This window comes from Lissotriton vulgaris, chromosome 11 (genome assembly GCF_964263255.1).
Source record: "Lissotriton vulgaris chromosome 11, aLisVul1.2, whole genome shotgun sequence".
Lineage (NCBI taxonomy): Eukaryota > Metazoa > Chordata > Amphibia > Caudata > Salamandridae > Lissotriton > Lissotriton vulgaris.
Window position 1 is genome coordinate 110,750,304 of NC_141699.1, and position 15,947 is coordinate 110,766,250.

The 15,947-nt window shown below is 45.0% G+C and overlaps 1 protein-coding gene across 1 annotated transcript in view; it reads right to left on the reverse strand.

The window, feature by feature from the left end:
• Positions 1–15,947, reverse strand: part of SFI1 (SFI1 centrin binding protein) — a 597,461-nt gene that overhangs the window by 533,371 nt on the left and 48,143 nt on the right. Inside the window, exon 3 of the mRNA XM_086942824.1 lies at positions 14,113–14,184. Coding sequence (XP_086798950.1) covers positions 14,113–14,184 — 72 coding nt within the window. The remainder of the gene's footprint in view (positions 1–14,112; positions 14,185–15,947) is intronic.

A 15,947-nucleotide genomic window follows, 5' to 3' on the forward strand; every position in this document is an offset into this window, starting at 1 on the left:
ATACTCAGGAATAAGAAAGGACAAAGTTACATTATATGCTCAACTTATCAACAAATGAGGACTGTGCAACCTGGTGATAGGGCTAGAAACAGCTTCTATAGTTTTTCAACAAAAACAATGTTGTCAGTATGATGCAAGCAGTCATTTTTCCTATAGGTAACATCTTTTCTCACAATGGTGCATACCTTCACCAGTTCTCCCGTTTAAAAAGAGAGCCAATGAGTGTTTGTTTTCTTTGTTGATAGGGGTAATGTGTTGATAATTGAACACAAACTATAAACTATGAGCAATAAATGTCACCATAAAGATACCTCTATCCATCGTAGAGGATGTGGCCTAACGGTTAGAGCGGTTGATCTCAAAGCTGGGGAACCACGTTCGAGTCTCAGCAGAGACACTTAAAATCCTGTGATTCTGGGCAAATCACTTAACCTCCTGTGCCTAACAAAAATGAATTTCTCTGTCTGTAACTCAACTGGTGTGCATGTAAAGTGCTCTCATACCTTCAGGTCTACTTCACGCTATATACAAAAAAACTCTGCGGGAAAAAGAATTAGACTACCTGGCTCTCTTCACCCATTCTGAACCAGTGGGCAGATTCCACAGGAGAGAGGGAAGAGTGGGAGGAGGAGAAGGCAGAATCAAGGCTTAGGCAATCAGATTTATCATAACCACCTTAACAAACTGAATATTAGTTCTACAGCTTAATACCTGAGGAATGGATGTGAAGTAACTCACAAACCCATGTAACATCCCTCTGACATGCACATGTCTGGAAAATGTCACCAGGGAGGTCGTAGCTTTTGTGAAATATATGCACTGAAACCACAGATGCACAATATGATGCATCTAGCAAAGGCGGCCTTAGAATCACAGACGTACACAAACTATTCAAAGGCTGCAAGTTATGCCCTATTGTATTTTAGATATCCTTTCTATTCAATAGATGTAGCCGTGGGATTCCTATGCGGTCCCAATATACAAGACCACACAATTGGCTGCTTGGATTGTAAACTATGCTCTCTGCTTATCCTTGGTTAACACATGGACTCATTACAGTCAGAGACAAAATTTTAGGATTGGAGTTATGAATGGATTTTCCGCATTTGATGAGAGGTCAATCATGCGCTACAGAGGGACTGATGACTAACTCAAGTGGGTCTAATTCTACGTGTCTTCTACCGACTACTGTTGTAATATTTAATTTTTCAACTTAAAATTGATTTAGTCAGATTAAAATACATCAGGTCCCTATTTCAAATACATTTTTCACATAGTCATTTCATATGGATGAAAAATAGCCATCTAGAAAATCCAAACAAATACACTTTGCTTCACCTACTAGTGTACTATGAATAGTTTGCTCACGGTCAAATCTGAAACTTGATGTGATATACAGTTTGCATCAAGAATAAGGTGGAGTCTAGATTTCTTAAGTAAGAGTACACTTCATGTTAACATTTGAGAAGAAAAAGAAACACTTATACAAATGTTCTTTTTCTGATAAGAACTGTTACTGCTATAAAATATTTAGAATTATTAAAGAAGGCAGAATTCCTGGCTACAAGCAGGCTTACATTTGTCGAGAAAAGTTCTTTTCGAGAGGCTAGGTGGTGCTCATCAAGTTGAAAATCATTACTCATGCACTGTGATTCCAATCAATCAATCAATCAATCAATCAATCACAGCATTTGTAAAGCGCACTACTTTCCCGTGAGGGTCTCAAGGCACTGAGGGTGGGGTTGCTGCTACTACTCGAAGAGCCAGGTCCTGAGGAGTCTTCTGAAGATCAGCAGGTCTTGGGTCTGCCGTAGTAGAGTGGGGAGGTGTTCCAGGTCTTGGCGGCGAAGTGAGAGAACGATCTGCCACCGGAGGTTGCTCTTTGGATGCGGGGGACTGCGCGAGGGCAGCGGGACGGAGCTGGCGGATGGGGGTGTAGAAGCTGAGTCATCTGTTGAGGTATGTTGGTCCGGTGTTGTGGAGTGCTTTGTGTGCGTGGGTGAGGAGCTTGAAGGTTATCCTCTTGTTGATGGGGAGCCAGTGCAGGTCTATCAGGGGGGGTGTGATGTGGCTGCGGCGTGGGATGTTGAGGATCAGACGTGCGGAGGCGTTCTGGATGTGTTGCAGCCGTCTCAGGAGTTCGGCCGAGGCTCCTACGTAGAGTGCATTTCCATAGTGCAACCTGCTGCTGACGGGGGCATGGGTGACCATTCTTCTCGTTGCGGTGGGGATCCACTGGTAGATACTGTGGAGCATGCGGAGAACACAAACATTTGAAACACAATCAGATTCCAAAATTCCACCAAGAGCAATGCTTTCTTTCCCCTGCACTAAACAGGGCTGATGAATCTAGCCATGTTGCACAAAACAAATTTGTATTTTCAATTGCTAAATTAACAATACCAGAAAAATGATATATTCTTTACTGTAGTAAGGGTGCAAAACGAAGTAACAAAAGATCAGCCATCCTGTGAAGTACTTCCCAGCAGCTGCCACAGCATTTATTTATCAAAGGAAAGTTCTATCAAGTAAAGGCCAGTGCCTCGGGGGAAAAAAGTTCACTCCAGTTCAGAGATTACTGTAATAGATGTGGAATTTTCTAGATGTGCGCCCTCAAGAGGTTCAAGATATCCAAGAATTACGCTTTGCATGGCCAGGCTAGAGAAAGTAGAATGGCCAAGCAATATTTGTCTGACTTAGACCTTTTGTAGTGCCATTTTTATAAAAGCACATCAGATGCCTAGCCCAGAGCCAAACGGTTTGCAACTGGGTTACAATGACCCACATCACTCCCCACATCTCATAGATGGGTACAAGGACATCCTCAGAGTTAACATTCTCAGGGGGAAAGAAGACATCCGGTATTGCTGTCTTCTCCATGGCTGTGCACTCCAGTGATGTGGGACACAAGCAGCAACAAGCTCTACGAGACAGTCGCATCCAGCAGGTCTACTTCCATTTGACAGAGTTGTAGGGGGTGAATGTGTCATGTAAAAGATGATTATGGTTTTGTCCACATTGAAGGTCAACTCCTTGGTCCTGTCGAACGAATGCCTTTAAGGCCAGAGAGGCCACTCTGGGCTTCAAAATGTTTACAGGGAGTGATGTACCAGAATTATCCCATACAGCACTTATGGCAGTAGAATAAAACGGCACCCTATTAGAAGGATGGAATTGTGGACTAGCAATTTCAGAGTTGGCAGGCGAGATATGTGGATAGAGAATAGATTGAGATGACTGTCCAGCAACTGAACCTATTGCTCTATCAGATGGACCTGAAGAGGAGCACCGCAAGCATCAACCATGTAGACTTAGAAATCTAGGGAAACACCAGGCTTTCGTAGCCGACCCAAAGAATGTTGCATAGTCAAAAACCTCTACAGGGGTTGAAAGGCCCTATATAATTCGGAGTCCTGACCAGCGCCTATAAACTGTATCTGCCCTGCCTGCTCGCCGTACCTGCTGGTCAAGTGCCCAGTCCTACGAACCATGCTTCACTGCAGTCAAGTGAAGCCCCTAAGCCTCCACCTACATCATGACCTCTCCTCCCACCGTACCGCTCTCTGCTGCTGCTTTGCCGACTTTGGCTTTGGCACCTTGGCACCTTTCTCTCTTTTTCTCGTATCCACTTTTTTACTTTTTGCTATTTTTTCACTCAGTCACTTTCTCCCCGCTGTACTCTTTCGCCTTGATTTGCCTGCTTTGCACTCTAAGTATGCAAAACAATGTTGGACGGAATGCTTGAATGAATCTCAGCCACTGGTAATCACTGGGTTGCATGCCAATACATTGTTATGTTGCTCACCATGCCACTTTGGATCCAGCTATATGCTAATCTGTCTTGACCCTCGGCTGACACTATCCACTAAGCAAACTATAGGTCAATCTTCCTCCTACCATTGTTAGGCTAAGTTGATAAAGAAAGTAATCACGCCAAGTCGCCTACCAACTAAATAAACACCAACTCCTAGACATCAAGCGATCAGGCTTTCGGTCTAACCACAACACTGAGACAGCCCTAACGCAGCCACAGACAACAGGATGATGCTAGTCTGTGGACACACAGCTGCCCTCATACTACTCTACCTCCCAGCAGCCTTTGACACCCCATCCTCAACAAAAGATACAGGACACAGGCATCCAAGGATCTGCTCTTAAAGGGATCCTATTAGTCCTCAAAAGAAGAACCCAGAGAGTCAACCTACCTCTCTACATCTCGGAGCCCAAAAGCTTCATCTGCAGAGGCCCCCAAGAATCGTCCCAGAGTCAGACATTATTCAGCATCTACATGACCCTGCTAGTCAACCTCAGTATATCTCATAACATTAGCATACTCTAGTACGTAGGGAGCTCACAAGTTATACTCTGTCGAACATGACTCCCACCACCAAAGCCAACTTCGCCACGTGCAGGACTGCCATTGCCACATGGATCAAGTCTAACTACCTCAAACTGAAAACAGACAAGATGAAAGTAGTGATCTTCGGAAAAGAGACAGTGCCACCAAGCTTGAACTGTGCAGCTGGGCGGAGGGTGCCAAGGATATGTCACGTTGCAACCTCTGCTTTGACAGCTTCCCCAAGGGGTTGGAGGGCAGTGACACAGTCATTTTCCTGTAGAACTGGATCAAAACATTCAAAGATTCATTGCTCTCCCTTTATTTTATGAACGAGCGCGCGCACCGGGCACTTGAGCCTAGCCATTCCCAATAGCGCCGCCCCACACTGTCGCCCATATCTTCAACTAAAGGGACAGAAACGTAATCCTTCAGTACAGCATAGGGTCTCAATATTGCCCGGACTTCACCATTCTAGTAAACCAGCAGCAGTGATCTTTTGATTCCATGAAACAGAAATTGCACAACATGGGTCTCCACTTAATGCTGATGTTTCACTCCAAAGTTAGGTTATCTTCAACAATAAATCCTACTTCTTTGAAAAACTGGAACAGGACCGGTCTTGGGTCGAGGAGATCCAGAGGACCTCTGGCCTGGAGATGTGAGAGGTTCGTACCAAGGAGAGGTGCACCTGGAGTCGGCGGCGACACCAAGCAACAATCAGCCCAAAAAGTCAGTTCCCCCTGATCGGAGAGCAATGCAGCCCAAGGGTCCCTCAAGGACGATGTGAATTTGGGAGGAAGCTCGACTGTCAGCTAGCCTCACCAGGTGTAGAACCGTCTGACCCCGTTCCACTACACCGCAACTAATAACAAAGATGGTTGAGGTTCAAGCACATTCTGCCCTGGTGCAGGGATCAACCGGTGTTCCCGTGATCAACTGACTGACTGCGGCCTGGCCTCGCTAGCGGCATGTTGGCAGGTACTCTCCTACACTGATGTGGGGGCAGCGGGTGTACCACAGCTGCACACTGAGGATATGCTGAGCATATGTTAAGCAGATCCAGTTTCTTTGTACAGGAGAGGAGGAACGATCAGTGTCCTTTACCTCCACTATACCATACGTTTACCTGGTCTGCTATCCCCAGGTTGTTGTTAATTCTATCCCCACCACAATTTATGTATTTGGCAATAATTTCTGCTCTTTTATTTCGGGCGGGTGGCAGATGCTTCGTGATGTAGGCATAGGGAGGGGGGATGTTGGGCAGTTTGGGGCTATTGTTTTGGCCCCCATTGTGTCTTTATTTAACGATAAGTGTATGGGTAATTAGCGTCATTGTGTGTGTTATACAATAACAGCACCCCCATGTGGTATGGTAGGCACCTGAAATCTTACATCCACATGGGGCTACAGGGTGCAACAATAAACTCAAGAGGGGGGAGGTGATGCTATTAGGTCAAGAGGTTTTCAGCTCACAGTCTTGATGCTACAAGAAACCCACCTGCGGGACACGGCTACAACAAAATTGATAATACAGGGGTTCCAGGAGGGGTAGCAACACTTTTAAAGCCGACCTTTCCCCATTATGTCCACATAGTGGTCACTGACCAGTTGGGCAGATACGTAATGATCAAAGGCTTGTTGGAGGGATATCTGTGGTCTTTGCTGAGTGTTTATGCCCAACCATCAATGTTAGAATCCACTCTCTACGACCTTTCACAGCTGCTAGTTGAGTCCCTGCCAGGGCAGATAATCATAGAGGGAGACTTCAAGGCAGTTGTAACTCCTTCCCTCTGCAGCACTTAGAACCTGCATATTTGAGGACTGGATAGAAGCATTGGGTCTAGTGGACACGAGGCAGTACCTCGACTAAGAGACGCATTCGTCTACCCCCTGCATGCCACATCGTCAGGTAATATTTCTTTGTCCCCACTAAAGAGATTACTACACTTGACAGCTCCTGTATACTTCCTAGAGGGGTTTCTAAGCACTCCCCTATAGAACTCAAAATTCACACCAATTGAGGAGGGGCGAGGGGGCTCTGCTGCCCCAATCCCTTGTGACTACTAGTTGCTACAGAGTTTGCACCGACTCTAAATCACTATATACTAGCTGCCCGTCAATCACAGTTGAGTGTTATCATCCTCTTGCACGCAATTTCATAGTACGTGAATTGAATGATGCTGACTCATGTGACTTGGACCTCCCTATTAGTGAGGTGAAAATCAGTTTGGCTATTATCTCTATGCCGTCTGGCAAGACCCCAGGACCTAACTGCTTCGCCTTAGATCTCTTCAAGAAATGCTCTTTGTTGCTTGCTCACTTTAAGGCCCTGTACAAAGATGCCTGCTTGCAACAATCCCCTCCTCACGACCTCCTAGGGGCTATGATCACTTTCATTCACAAAATCGGCAAGCACCAGACAAGTTGCTTCCTATCGCCCCATTTCCCTTACTAATATTGAAGCAAAGATCCTGGTGAAAATGCTTGCAATACACCTTCTCAATGTTATACGACTCCGTGTGCACAAAGATCAGAACAACTTCATGCCAGGCAGAGGAACCAGGCACTGTGTAAGAGGAGTACACATCGCGCTAGCCCATGTTCGCCAACTGACCGAAGATGGTACACTCTTGCTGATCAACATAGATTGCTCCGTCAACCCTGTGCACAGGCACTTATTGATGGCAGTCCTGTGAAAAAATTTACTTTGGGCCGCGCTTCCCTCAACTGATAGCCACCTAATGCACAGACTTGTGGGCACTGGTTAGGGTCAATGGGGTACTGTCCAGTCCTTTTCCCATTAGGCGTGGTACACACCAGGGTTGCCCCCTTTCAACACTATTGTTTGCCTTGGTAATAGAGCCATTAGAAGATATAAGCGTTGACGCACCAATTCAGGGATTTTGCTGGCCAAGAAGACATAAAGACAGGATCTCCCTCTACACTGACAACATGCTCCTATACATCCAGAGGCCCATAACTCAATTCCCCAACTCATTGAGATACTTCGGGTTTATGGGGATGCACCCGGTTGATAGTGTATTGTGAAAAGTCTACATTGTCATCAGTGAAGGGTGACTTTCCCATGAGTGAGATAGATGCCAGACTGCATGTAGTGATGGGCAACTTTTGGTATTTGGGTATGAGGACAATAGCACACTCTCTGCAGTGTTACTTGGACCTTAGGATTGATTTTGCTAGCAGGGGCAAATATAACCTGATGACTTACAAGGCGCTGTGATGAGCAAGCCATAAGCGCATGGCATTGTATTCAATATAGGCTCTATATTACACCCCACATCGTCTTCACCAAATGCGTGCATTCTCGTTTGCTAAGTGCTTACGATGTGATCATGTTAAAGGGGATTGGACCGGTGTCGTGTTTAATGCCCAAATAAAACCATATTTGCAGGAGGAACTCTTTGGGATCCCACTATCGCACTGCTTATTAAGGATAAACCAGCAACAGTTTTTCTTTATAGGGTCACTGGTGGCTAAGTCACCCATTCTACAAGGGTGGAAGTTCTCAGCCCCACTGCTATATGAAAATTGTAGGGCGAAAAGGGCGGGAGTTATGCAACTAGAAAAATTGTACACCCAATGAGTGGGCGCACTCAGAAGAGCCAGGGGAATCGGAGGTTGCATGGGGTAGGAGGTGGCAGAGGAATAATGGAAAGTTGCAAGTAGAGTTGGTGTACAGGTATCGAATCAAGAACCAATAACCACAATGTACGCAGTCGATTTTACATGTTTGGGTAGATATCCATTGGGAGGTAAAGGAATGGTATATTATGTATTATTTACTACTATGCTGTATTTCACATTTTGAAATCATGGACCATGATAATATCTATGATAGATGAGAAATAAAAATAAAAACAATGTTCCTTGGACCATAACAGCTCACTGTACCTAACAAAGGCCAAGAACAAATTCAAATTCAAAGTGCGGGCATCATTGCAGCTCTCCATTGCCGGGTGTGGGGCTCTTTTTAAGATGATCACCCTCCACCGCTCCCTCCGGAGAAGTGCAGCTCACTGGTTAGAGGAGGCAGACCTGGAAGCAGAGGTCAGCCCAGGACAAGGGTTCAATTCCCGGCTCGGCGGGGTCTTGAGTCCCAAAATGTCCATGGACTCGACAATTCTCTCTCCGGTGCCTACTCGATTCACGGGTTCACACTCTGCGACTCTGGGCAATAGCTTGCTTAATCTCCACAACGGCCCCTCGCGGCGGGATGCCTGGCTTTCACCTTGCGGATACCCTGCCGGGGTTATCTCACAGGGGAATACCAGGACGGGTTCCCTAAGCAAGCGCTTAGAAACCGTTCGGTGATTTGGGCTATATAAATTCCTGTACATTTACATTTACATGTCCTGTAGCATTATCTGCATCTTCTCCCTTCTTCCTTCCTTCCTTATTCATAGAGCTCCAGTCTACTTTCTGCACTTTCCTCTGAGCGGAGAGGGACCCGAGTGTCATTAGCAAAGAGTTGACAATCACCAAATGACGCTGATTTGGACTGGTAGAAGTCCAGCTGTACTACTGGACCTCCCTCATAGTCCCAGTCAATGACCAGCTTCAAGAAGATAGACTATGACTCCACCTATACACTGGAGCTTCTACTGCCCCAATTCTTGCCCTCTATTACCAGACTCACCCTCCTCTACTGGCATGCAGCACTTAGGCATATTAAATAACATACACCCTAACCGCCATGACGCCCCTCTGGCCGAGCGCCTTGCTGGCGCAGGCCACGAGGCTTCCAGGATTTTCTCAATGGGACTTTATTGGTATATCTACCCTCAAGGATGTCCGAGAGGGGGGTGGCAAAGCAAAACATCTGAGGCAATGACAACAAAGTTTTACTAGCACAAAACCCAGTTCTATTGTTATTTACAGTTGAGGCATGCTTTAGCCTTCTATCGGTACAGACTCATCAGGTTGCCCGACTACAGCCCCCTCGAGGTCCACTTCGTGTTAGAGAAGCTTTGGTAAAGATGGAATTTTGCAACTGTATAGAACCATTGTGCTCAATCGCCCAACCAACTTCTGTCACTAATGTGGGTGTGGAAGGCGGAGAGCTGGAAGGTGAACAATGGAAGGCCAAAAAGGCACTACCAGTGTTGGCGATAGCCACACACCTCAGGCTCATTCAGTTTAAATACCTTTATCATTATTACTACGGCCCAGCAAGGCTGCGGCAGATGGTTAGGGCGGTTAGCCCGAGTTTCCTCAGGTGCAGAGCTTAGTCCGGAACATTCTTGAGCAATGTATGGGGAAGCTTAAAGGTTCAAAGGTGTTGGCATAGCACTGGTAGCAAACATATATATAATTGCAAAGAAAGACCAAGCACACCACTGGTGGGACTGGGACCATTTCATCAAGAAAGACTTAGCACACCACTCTCGGGACGAGGACCATCTCACGGCCACTGAATGGACCAGAGGAATGGTATACAAAAACAGCGGCGTGAGTAAGAAATAAGCCACAGGATGGCATTTTTGGGTAGGACACAATAGCTGTCTGTTGATTGTAATACATTATGCATGTTTCCATTGTGTTACACCAGACACAACCATATATTTATTTTGTGGTACACTTCTGATTACGTCAAAGCCAAAACAAAACAAAACTGTCACAAACAAGGTTTACAGAACCATCAAGAGCAATGATGCTACTGTAGGAGTATATTTTGAGCACACAGAAGGCCACCATACATTTCAATGCAGTTCGGACTTAAATCCTTGTTCTACAAGGTGGTCTCATTTATGCTGGACTCATGATGTGCAGCTCTGTCATCAATGCCTGAACTTATGGACTCTCTTGTTCTCCTCCCCAAAACCAGGGTACCCTGTGGGTGGGAAAAAATAAATATGCCTGTCAATTTGTTTTGGTGCAGCTTTCTCCTACCAGAGTGAAACCCATCCCTCCCCCGTTTCATGTATTGTTACCATCTCTCCAGACAATGCAGACAAAGTGACTATACATCACATCAAAGCCAGCCCAAAATAGTCTCTTTGTCCTTTCTGGGCAGAAGGCACACAAATTTGGCAACCAGCAGTGAGAAAAAAACAAAGAAACTGATGCAAGGTCAGACGTCTATGGGAACGCTGAGACCACGCAAACATTGCACATTGAGAAGCTTTACGCCAGACAAACACCACCCCATATTGAGCAGACGTGCCCAACTGCTGTTGACCTCCTCGTCTAGTACCTCTTAGTCTCCGACAGATCAGATCTGGATCCGTCCATCAAGGAAACAGAAATACAGCAGGAAATCATTGACATGCCGACTGGCAAAACGCCTGATCGAAAAGCCATCACCTAGAATGTAAAAAATACTTATCATTGGTTCCACCGCCTCTTTTAGCCATGTGCAAGAAGATGCAGAGTAAGAGTTAGTTACCTTACTACTTTCGAGGTGCCACTGTCACTGTCATTCCCAAGCCGATGTGGGGTGGGGGCCTGACACTTATGCACACCTATTGGCCTATATTACTTACAAATATCAATATAACATTTCTTGCAAAAGTCTTAACCAATAGATTGGTGGAAAAAAATCCATACTTTAATTAACAATGGCGAAAACACCTTTACACCTGGCAGAAGCATTAGATGTTGCCTCCAGCGTTTGCAAATGGCACTTACACAAGTACACATGCTCGAAGGGGAGGCAGCCCTGCTCACTGTGGACTTTAAAAAGGCTTTTGATACAGTACATGGACCTTTCACTTTCAAAGTGCTTAAAAAGATAGCTTTTGGCAAGAGCTTTCTCTGCTATTTGAGGGCCCTTCACTCACCCCATGGGCACAAGTACAGATGAACCGCGCCCTATCAGCCCCATTCCACATATGCTGCGGAACACACCAGGGTTGTACACTCTCTCCACTCTTGTGGCGGGGGATCTTTGATGCACCTCTTGGGTTGCCAGCCCCAATTCCAGTTTGGAACGAATCATTGCCTGCATTCTGGTAAGTCAGGCCACTTCCTCAAGGAACCTGTGCCTGATAAAGGACTACATATAGTCTCACAGAAAGCTTTTGTCCATACCCTCCGACTCATATTCTAGGAAGAAATGGTCATCCTGTCACCTAGATTTACCGCCATCATCTCGTCCCACAGCAGACTGGTATTCAATCTCCAATCCCCACATCTTGGGTGCAAGGCCCAGAGTTAAGTTTTAAGTGAAAAGGGTTATTGCCCAGGAATGTCTCTACAACACGTTACAATGGGAAAGGGCTATATGAAAAAATTGACTTTATGAGTAACGGATTTATGTGCCACTGAAAAAATGGGCAGTTATGGTTTATTTCCCTCTGGATGTCCAATGCCCCTACTACTCCATCCTTCCCAGCATCCTATTCTTTTAACAGTCCATTATTATGTGGAGTTTTCCCTCTTAGATCTGCTTCCTTTTCGCTGTCCAAGGAATTCAGATACAATAGCTGTCAGGAACCATTCCTGTCCTGAGTTTGGTGCGTACATGGAGGCTACAGTATAGTTTTGAGTGTCCAAATCTAAAACCAGTAGGGTGGTGTGTACTCTCACCATCCAAGCACACAATGTCCATGTCCACACCCTTTTGTTTTTATTCAAAGTCAAGAAATATGCCCATCGTCAGGATCTCAGGCTGCCCCAATTCTTCCTTAGCAACTTGGTATCATGCAGCAGGCAATTGTCATGTCAGGGGACCCTAGGCATTCTAAGGATCGCTCCTTGCTTGATGGGAGTGTTAAGTCGCCTCCCATTTAGGCAAGCAATGCTGAAACTCCTCTTTCAGCAGACCACTACCTTTTGTTGAAAATTAGAGCAGAAGGATGGGGCATTAAATGCCCACAGTTAACTTTAGATCTGCTTCAATCAAATGTTAATAAAGTGCAACCTTATCTCCAGCTATGCCAAATCCTTGACGTGGGGTGGGACTGCCCTACTGCGAACAGGAGTGTGAGTGCTGGAAAACAAGATAATGAGGGATGAAATACAAATTATGAAAAGCTAGCTGAAAGAGCAAATTCAAGGGAAGAAGTAAGGGATAGAAGGAATAGCTGACAATAAGAATGAATGAGGGAGGGAAGGAAGGAAGGAAATAAAATGATAGATCTTTTTTTGGAACGGTCATCTTATTTGTAACATTTCACAAACACATTTCACTCTCCATTAGAAAAAGTAAAGCTCTTCTCTTTATTCGCCCCAAAATACATTTACATTGGCATGAGCACTATTAATTCCTTGTTTAAAGGTTAACATATTCATTAATTACTTCATAAGTATTACTAACCTCTTATGCACAACCACCTGCAAATATAGAAGATGGGGCATTATAGGGAAGGAAGAGAAAGTAACCAAGAAAACACTAGTATGAGAAACTAAGAATTCTATTAACAGAATCCCATAGAGGATATCTCTACAGTAGCTCTAAGGAAAATTAACGGCGTATTAAACTATCACTTAAGACCTAACCAGACACTTCCCATTAACAACCAAAACAGTCATGTAAAAATTCTCCTTTACCCCAGCAACTTAATTTTCGTCTAGTGCATGTTTTTTGCACCCCTCTTGAACCACAGTCTTCTCCTTCAAAATCTCCGCTGGGCCCCTTTTCCTTTTGTTTTTGCTACTGCTGTCCTGTGAGGGAAACACCGGGAGGTACAGTTCTTCCATCTACAGTGGCTTCTTGCAATTTGGACCTCAGATTCTAGCCCGGCACTCACCAAAGGGTGACAGGTCTTTCATGTACAGCAAGCCACATATCTATCTTGCATCTCTGCTGTACTATGAATTTAACACAGGATGTTCACTGTCCCCTGGTTAAGGCCCTAGGAAGGCAGACTTGGAAAGAGGGTCAGATCATGACAAGTGTGCCCTCTCCCCAGAAGAGCGTGGAGTCTGGGAAAGATCCTGCACACTTTGAACATGAATTGGGTAGAGGAGCCATCAAGTCACCATTTGTTTAGCTGGAGAGTGAAAGATGGATACAGAAGCACAGAAGGTGTTTTCAACGGAAAGTAGTTTAAAAACACTTTTAATTTTGGTGATGCGTAGAGGAGTTGAATCAGTAAAGGATTAGCCCTCATGTCCTTATTGAAACAAATCACCCGGATATTAACTCAGCAAGGGTAGTGGTCTCTCCTTCACCGTGTTCCTTATTTGGCAGGCAACATATTGTCTCCTTTCCAATAAGAGTCAGGTTCACTCCTGGGTAAGATGGCCACATCCTTTCACAAACTCAGGCATACCCTGGGACAAACCCATGGCGTGTAACATTCTGGCCACGTTTCATCCTTGCAATGGGGCCCACTGACTCAAAGGCTTCTACCAATGAGCCTCTGCATCGCTCTGGCATCCTTGGTCTCTGCCGGACCCCTCACATCGGATGGGGGAAGCTGAGCAGGGCCAATCAACCACAAATATTCTCTTGGATTGATACCACTGCATACCCCTCTCAGATATCTGCCACCACTTAGGCTAATTGGTAGATCTGTGCAGCGGTCTACAAATTGGCTTTGCCATCAGCCCTCATATGCACTATTTTCACCTCCATTCTCACTGCATCTAGGAGAACTGGTGCAGTCTTGATTTCCAAACCCTGAGCCTCCTCCTTCAAACTAAATGAGTTAATTGTTACTTCCTGCTAAATATCTTGCTGAACTTGAGAAGCACAGAAGTCAAGGTGAGATCTTCCTTAATGCGTGGGTGTGCCCAGCTCCTTCTAATTAATTCTTGATAACCTCCCTATGCAAAGAAGTTACAAAACACCAGCCTGCTCAGAGTACCTTGCTTTGGATGGAAGCACACGTCCGAATATCCTCTTCACCCACAGGTACAGGAACTTCCTGGCTAAGTGCCTAGAAAGAAGAAAACGGTTAGTCAGCTCATAGGAGTTGCCTTTTATTGGTTTTCCTTTTTTTAACATACAAGAACAAAGAAGCAGCAGAAACACAAGCAAAACTACCAGTCACTCCAAACAGCAGGCACATGCAAGCTGTACACTGACTGTTTTCTAGAAACCAGTGAATACTTCCAGTTAGAGTTTTGACCTAATCATGGGCCAAAATCACAAATGAAGATTTAAATCTGCACTTGTTGATTTACACTTACATGCAAGTGTAGATTTGCAACTCTCTAGAATACCGCAAATCCCAGAAAACCATTATCCCTAAACCCACAGCAAATCTAGGATGGATCAGTTTCACTTCCAGTCCTTGACCACAGGAAATCAGATCCTTTCCAGTATGGAAAGAGGAAAGCTAGGAGTTTGTGAATACTGACAAAAAGCCATATTTGTTTGAGTTCACACGCTTCCAAGGCAAACCCTGCCTTGGAATGTCTACTTCACACCCAAGTGGGATTTATGGGTCCTAAGAATGCTGCAAACATGGTGCAGATCCCTGTATACATCAATTAGCTTATGTCTGCCAGCAATCTTTTTGGGAAATAATAAAAGAAATTTTTAAAAAGAATGGGTGGTTGGGTGATTTTTTCTCCCACTAGACAGGAGCTATACGGTGAGACTTAAGACTGACAAATTCTTGTCTAAGTCCACATGCATAGTTTTTCCACTGTGTTAATGGCAGCAGACCCCTCACTATTTACTTACCTTTTTCTCTTCAAAGACTATTTCATGGAGGATCTTCTCTCAAAAGGGGTAACGAGAAAGGTATGCCATCAATCTCATAAGTCATTGATCTCTTCAATGAAGAACAATTCAATGAATTCTACAGAAGCACTACATTAGTTAGGTAGTTTCTGTGATGGAGGCACACCAATACACTTATTAGCATAGCACGTCCTCTGGGTGCTAGGTCAAAGTAATTTCATATTTATAAAGAACAGTTATTGATCCTGGAGTGCCTAATAGCAGCTCAGGTATTGCCTATATTAAAAAGACCTAACGCAGATAGTGCTGACCATAACAACTTCTGACCTATCGCTAGCATCCCCACTCTAGCCAAACTCCTAGAAAAATGTGCCCAATCTCAACTCTGTGCTCACATCGAGAATTTCCATCTCTTGAACCAAAATCAATCTGGCTTTCGGAGTGGGCACAGCACCGAATCTGCTCACTCACGTTATGGATGACATTTTAAAAATGCTTGACCAAATGAATCTTGCCTCCTAACCCTCCTTGACCTTTCCTCTGCGTTTGACATAGTCAATCAGGACAAACTCCTATTCATTTTGGAGCACAGGATGGGGATTTCTGGTCTGGTGTTACAATGGTTCTAGTCCTTACTCCACCACAGATCCTAAAGAGTCCAAGCGAACCACTCTCTCTCCCAGCCATCACCAGTATCCATGGGGATCGCCCAAGGGTCCACCCTATCTCCCATACTCTTCAACTTGTTCTTGGAACCCATAGCTGATGCACTAAATTCCACGGACTTTCCCTTCCATATGTATGCAGATGACAGACATCTTTATCTGAAAATCTTCTCCCTGGATAACCTCAAATCACTCAACACTACCCTAATGAATACTCAAAACTGGTTAACTAAGAACCAGCTCCTGCTCAACGCCTGCAAAACAGAATTCCTTCTCATTTCTCCTCCGAATCACATCCCCAAGTTAGACATTTGGATGAACCACCTCACTGCCTTTAACTCCTGCC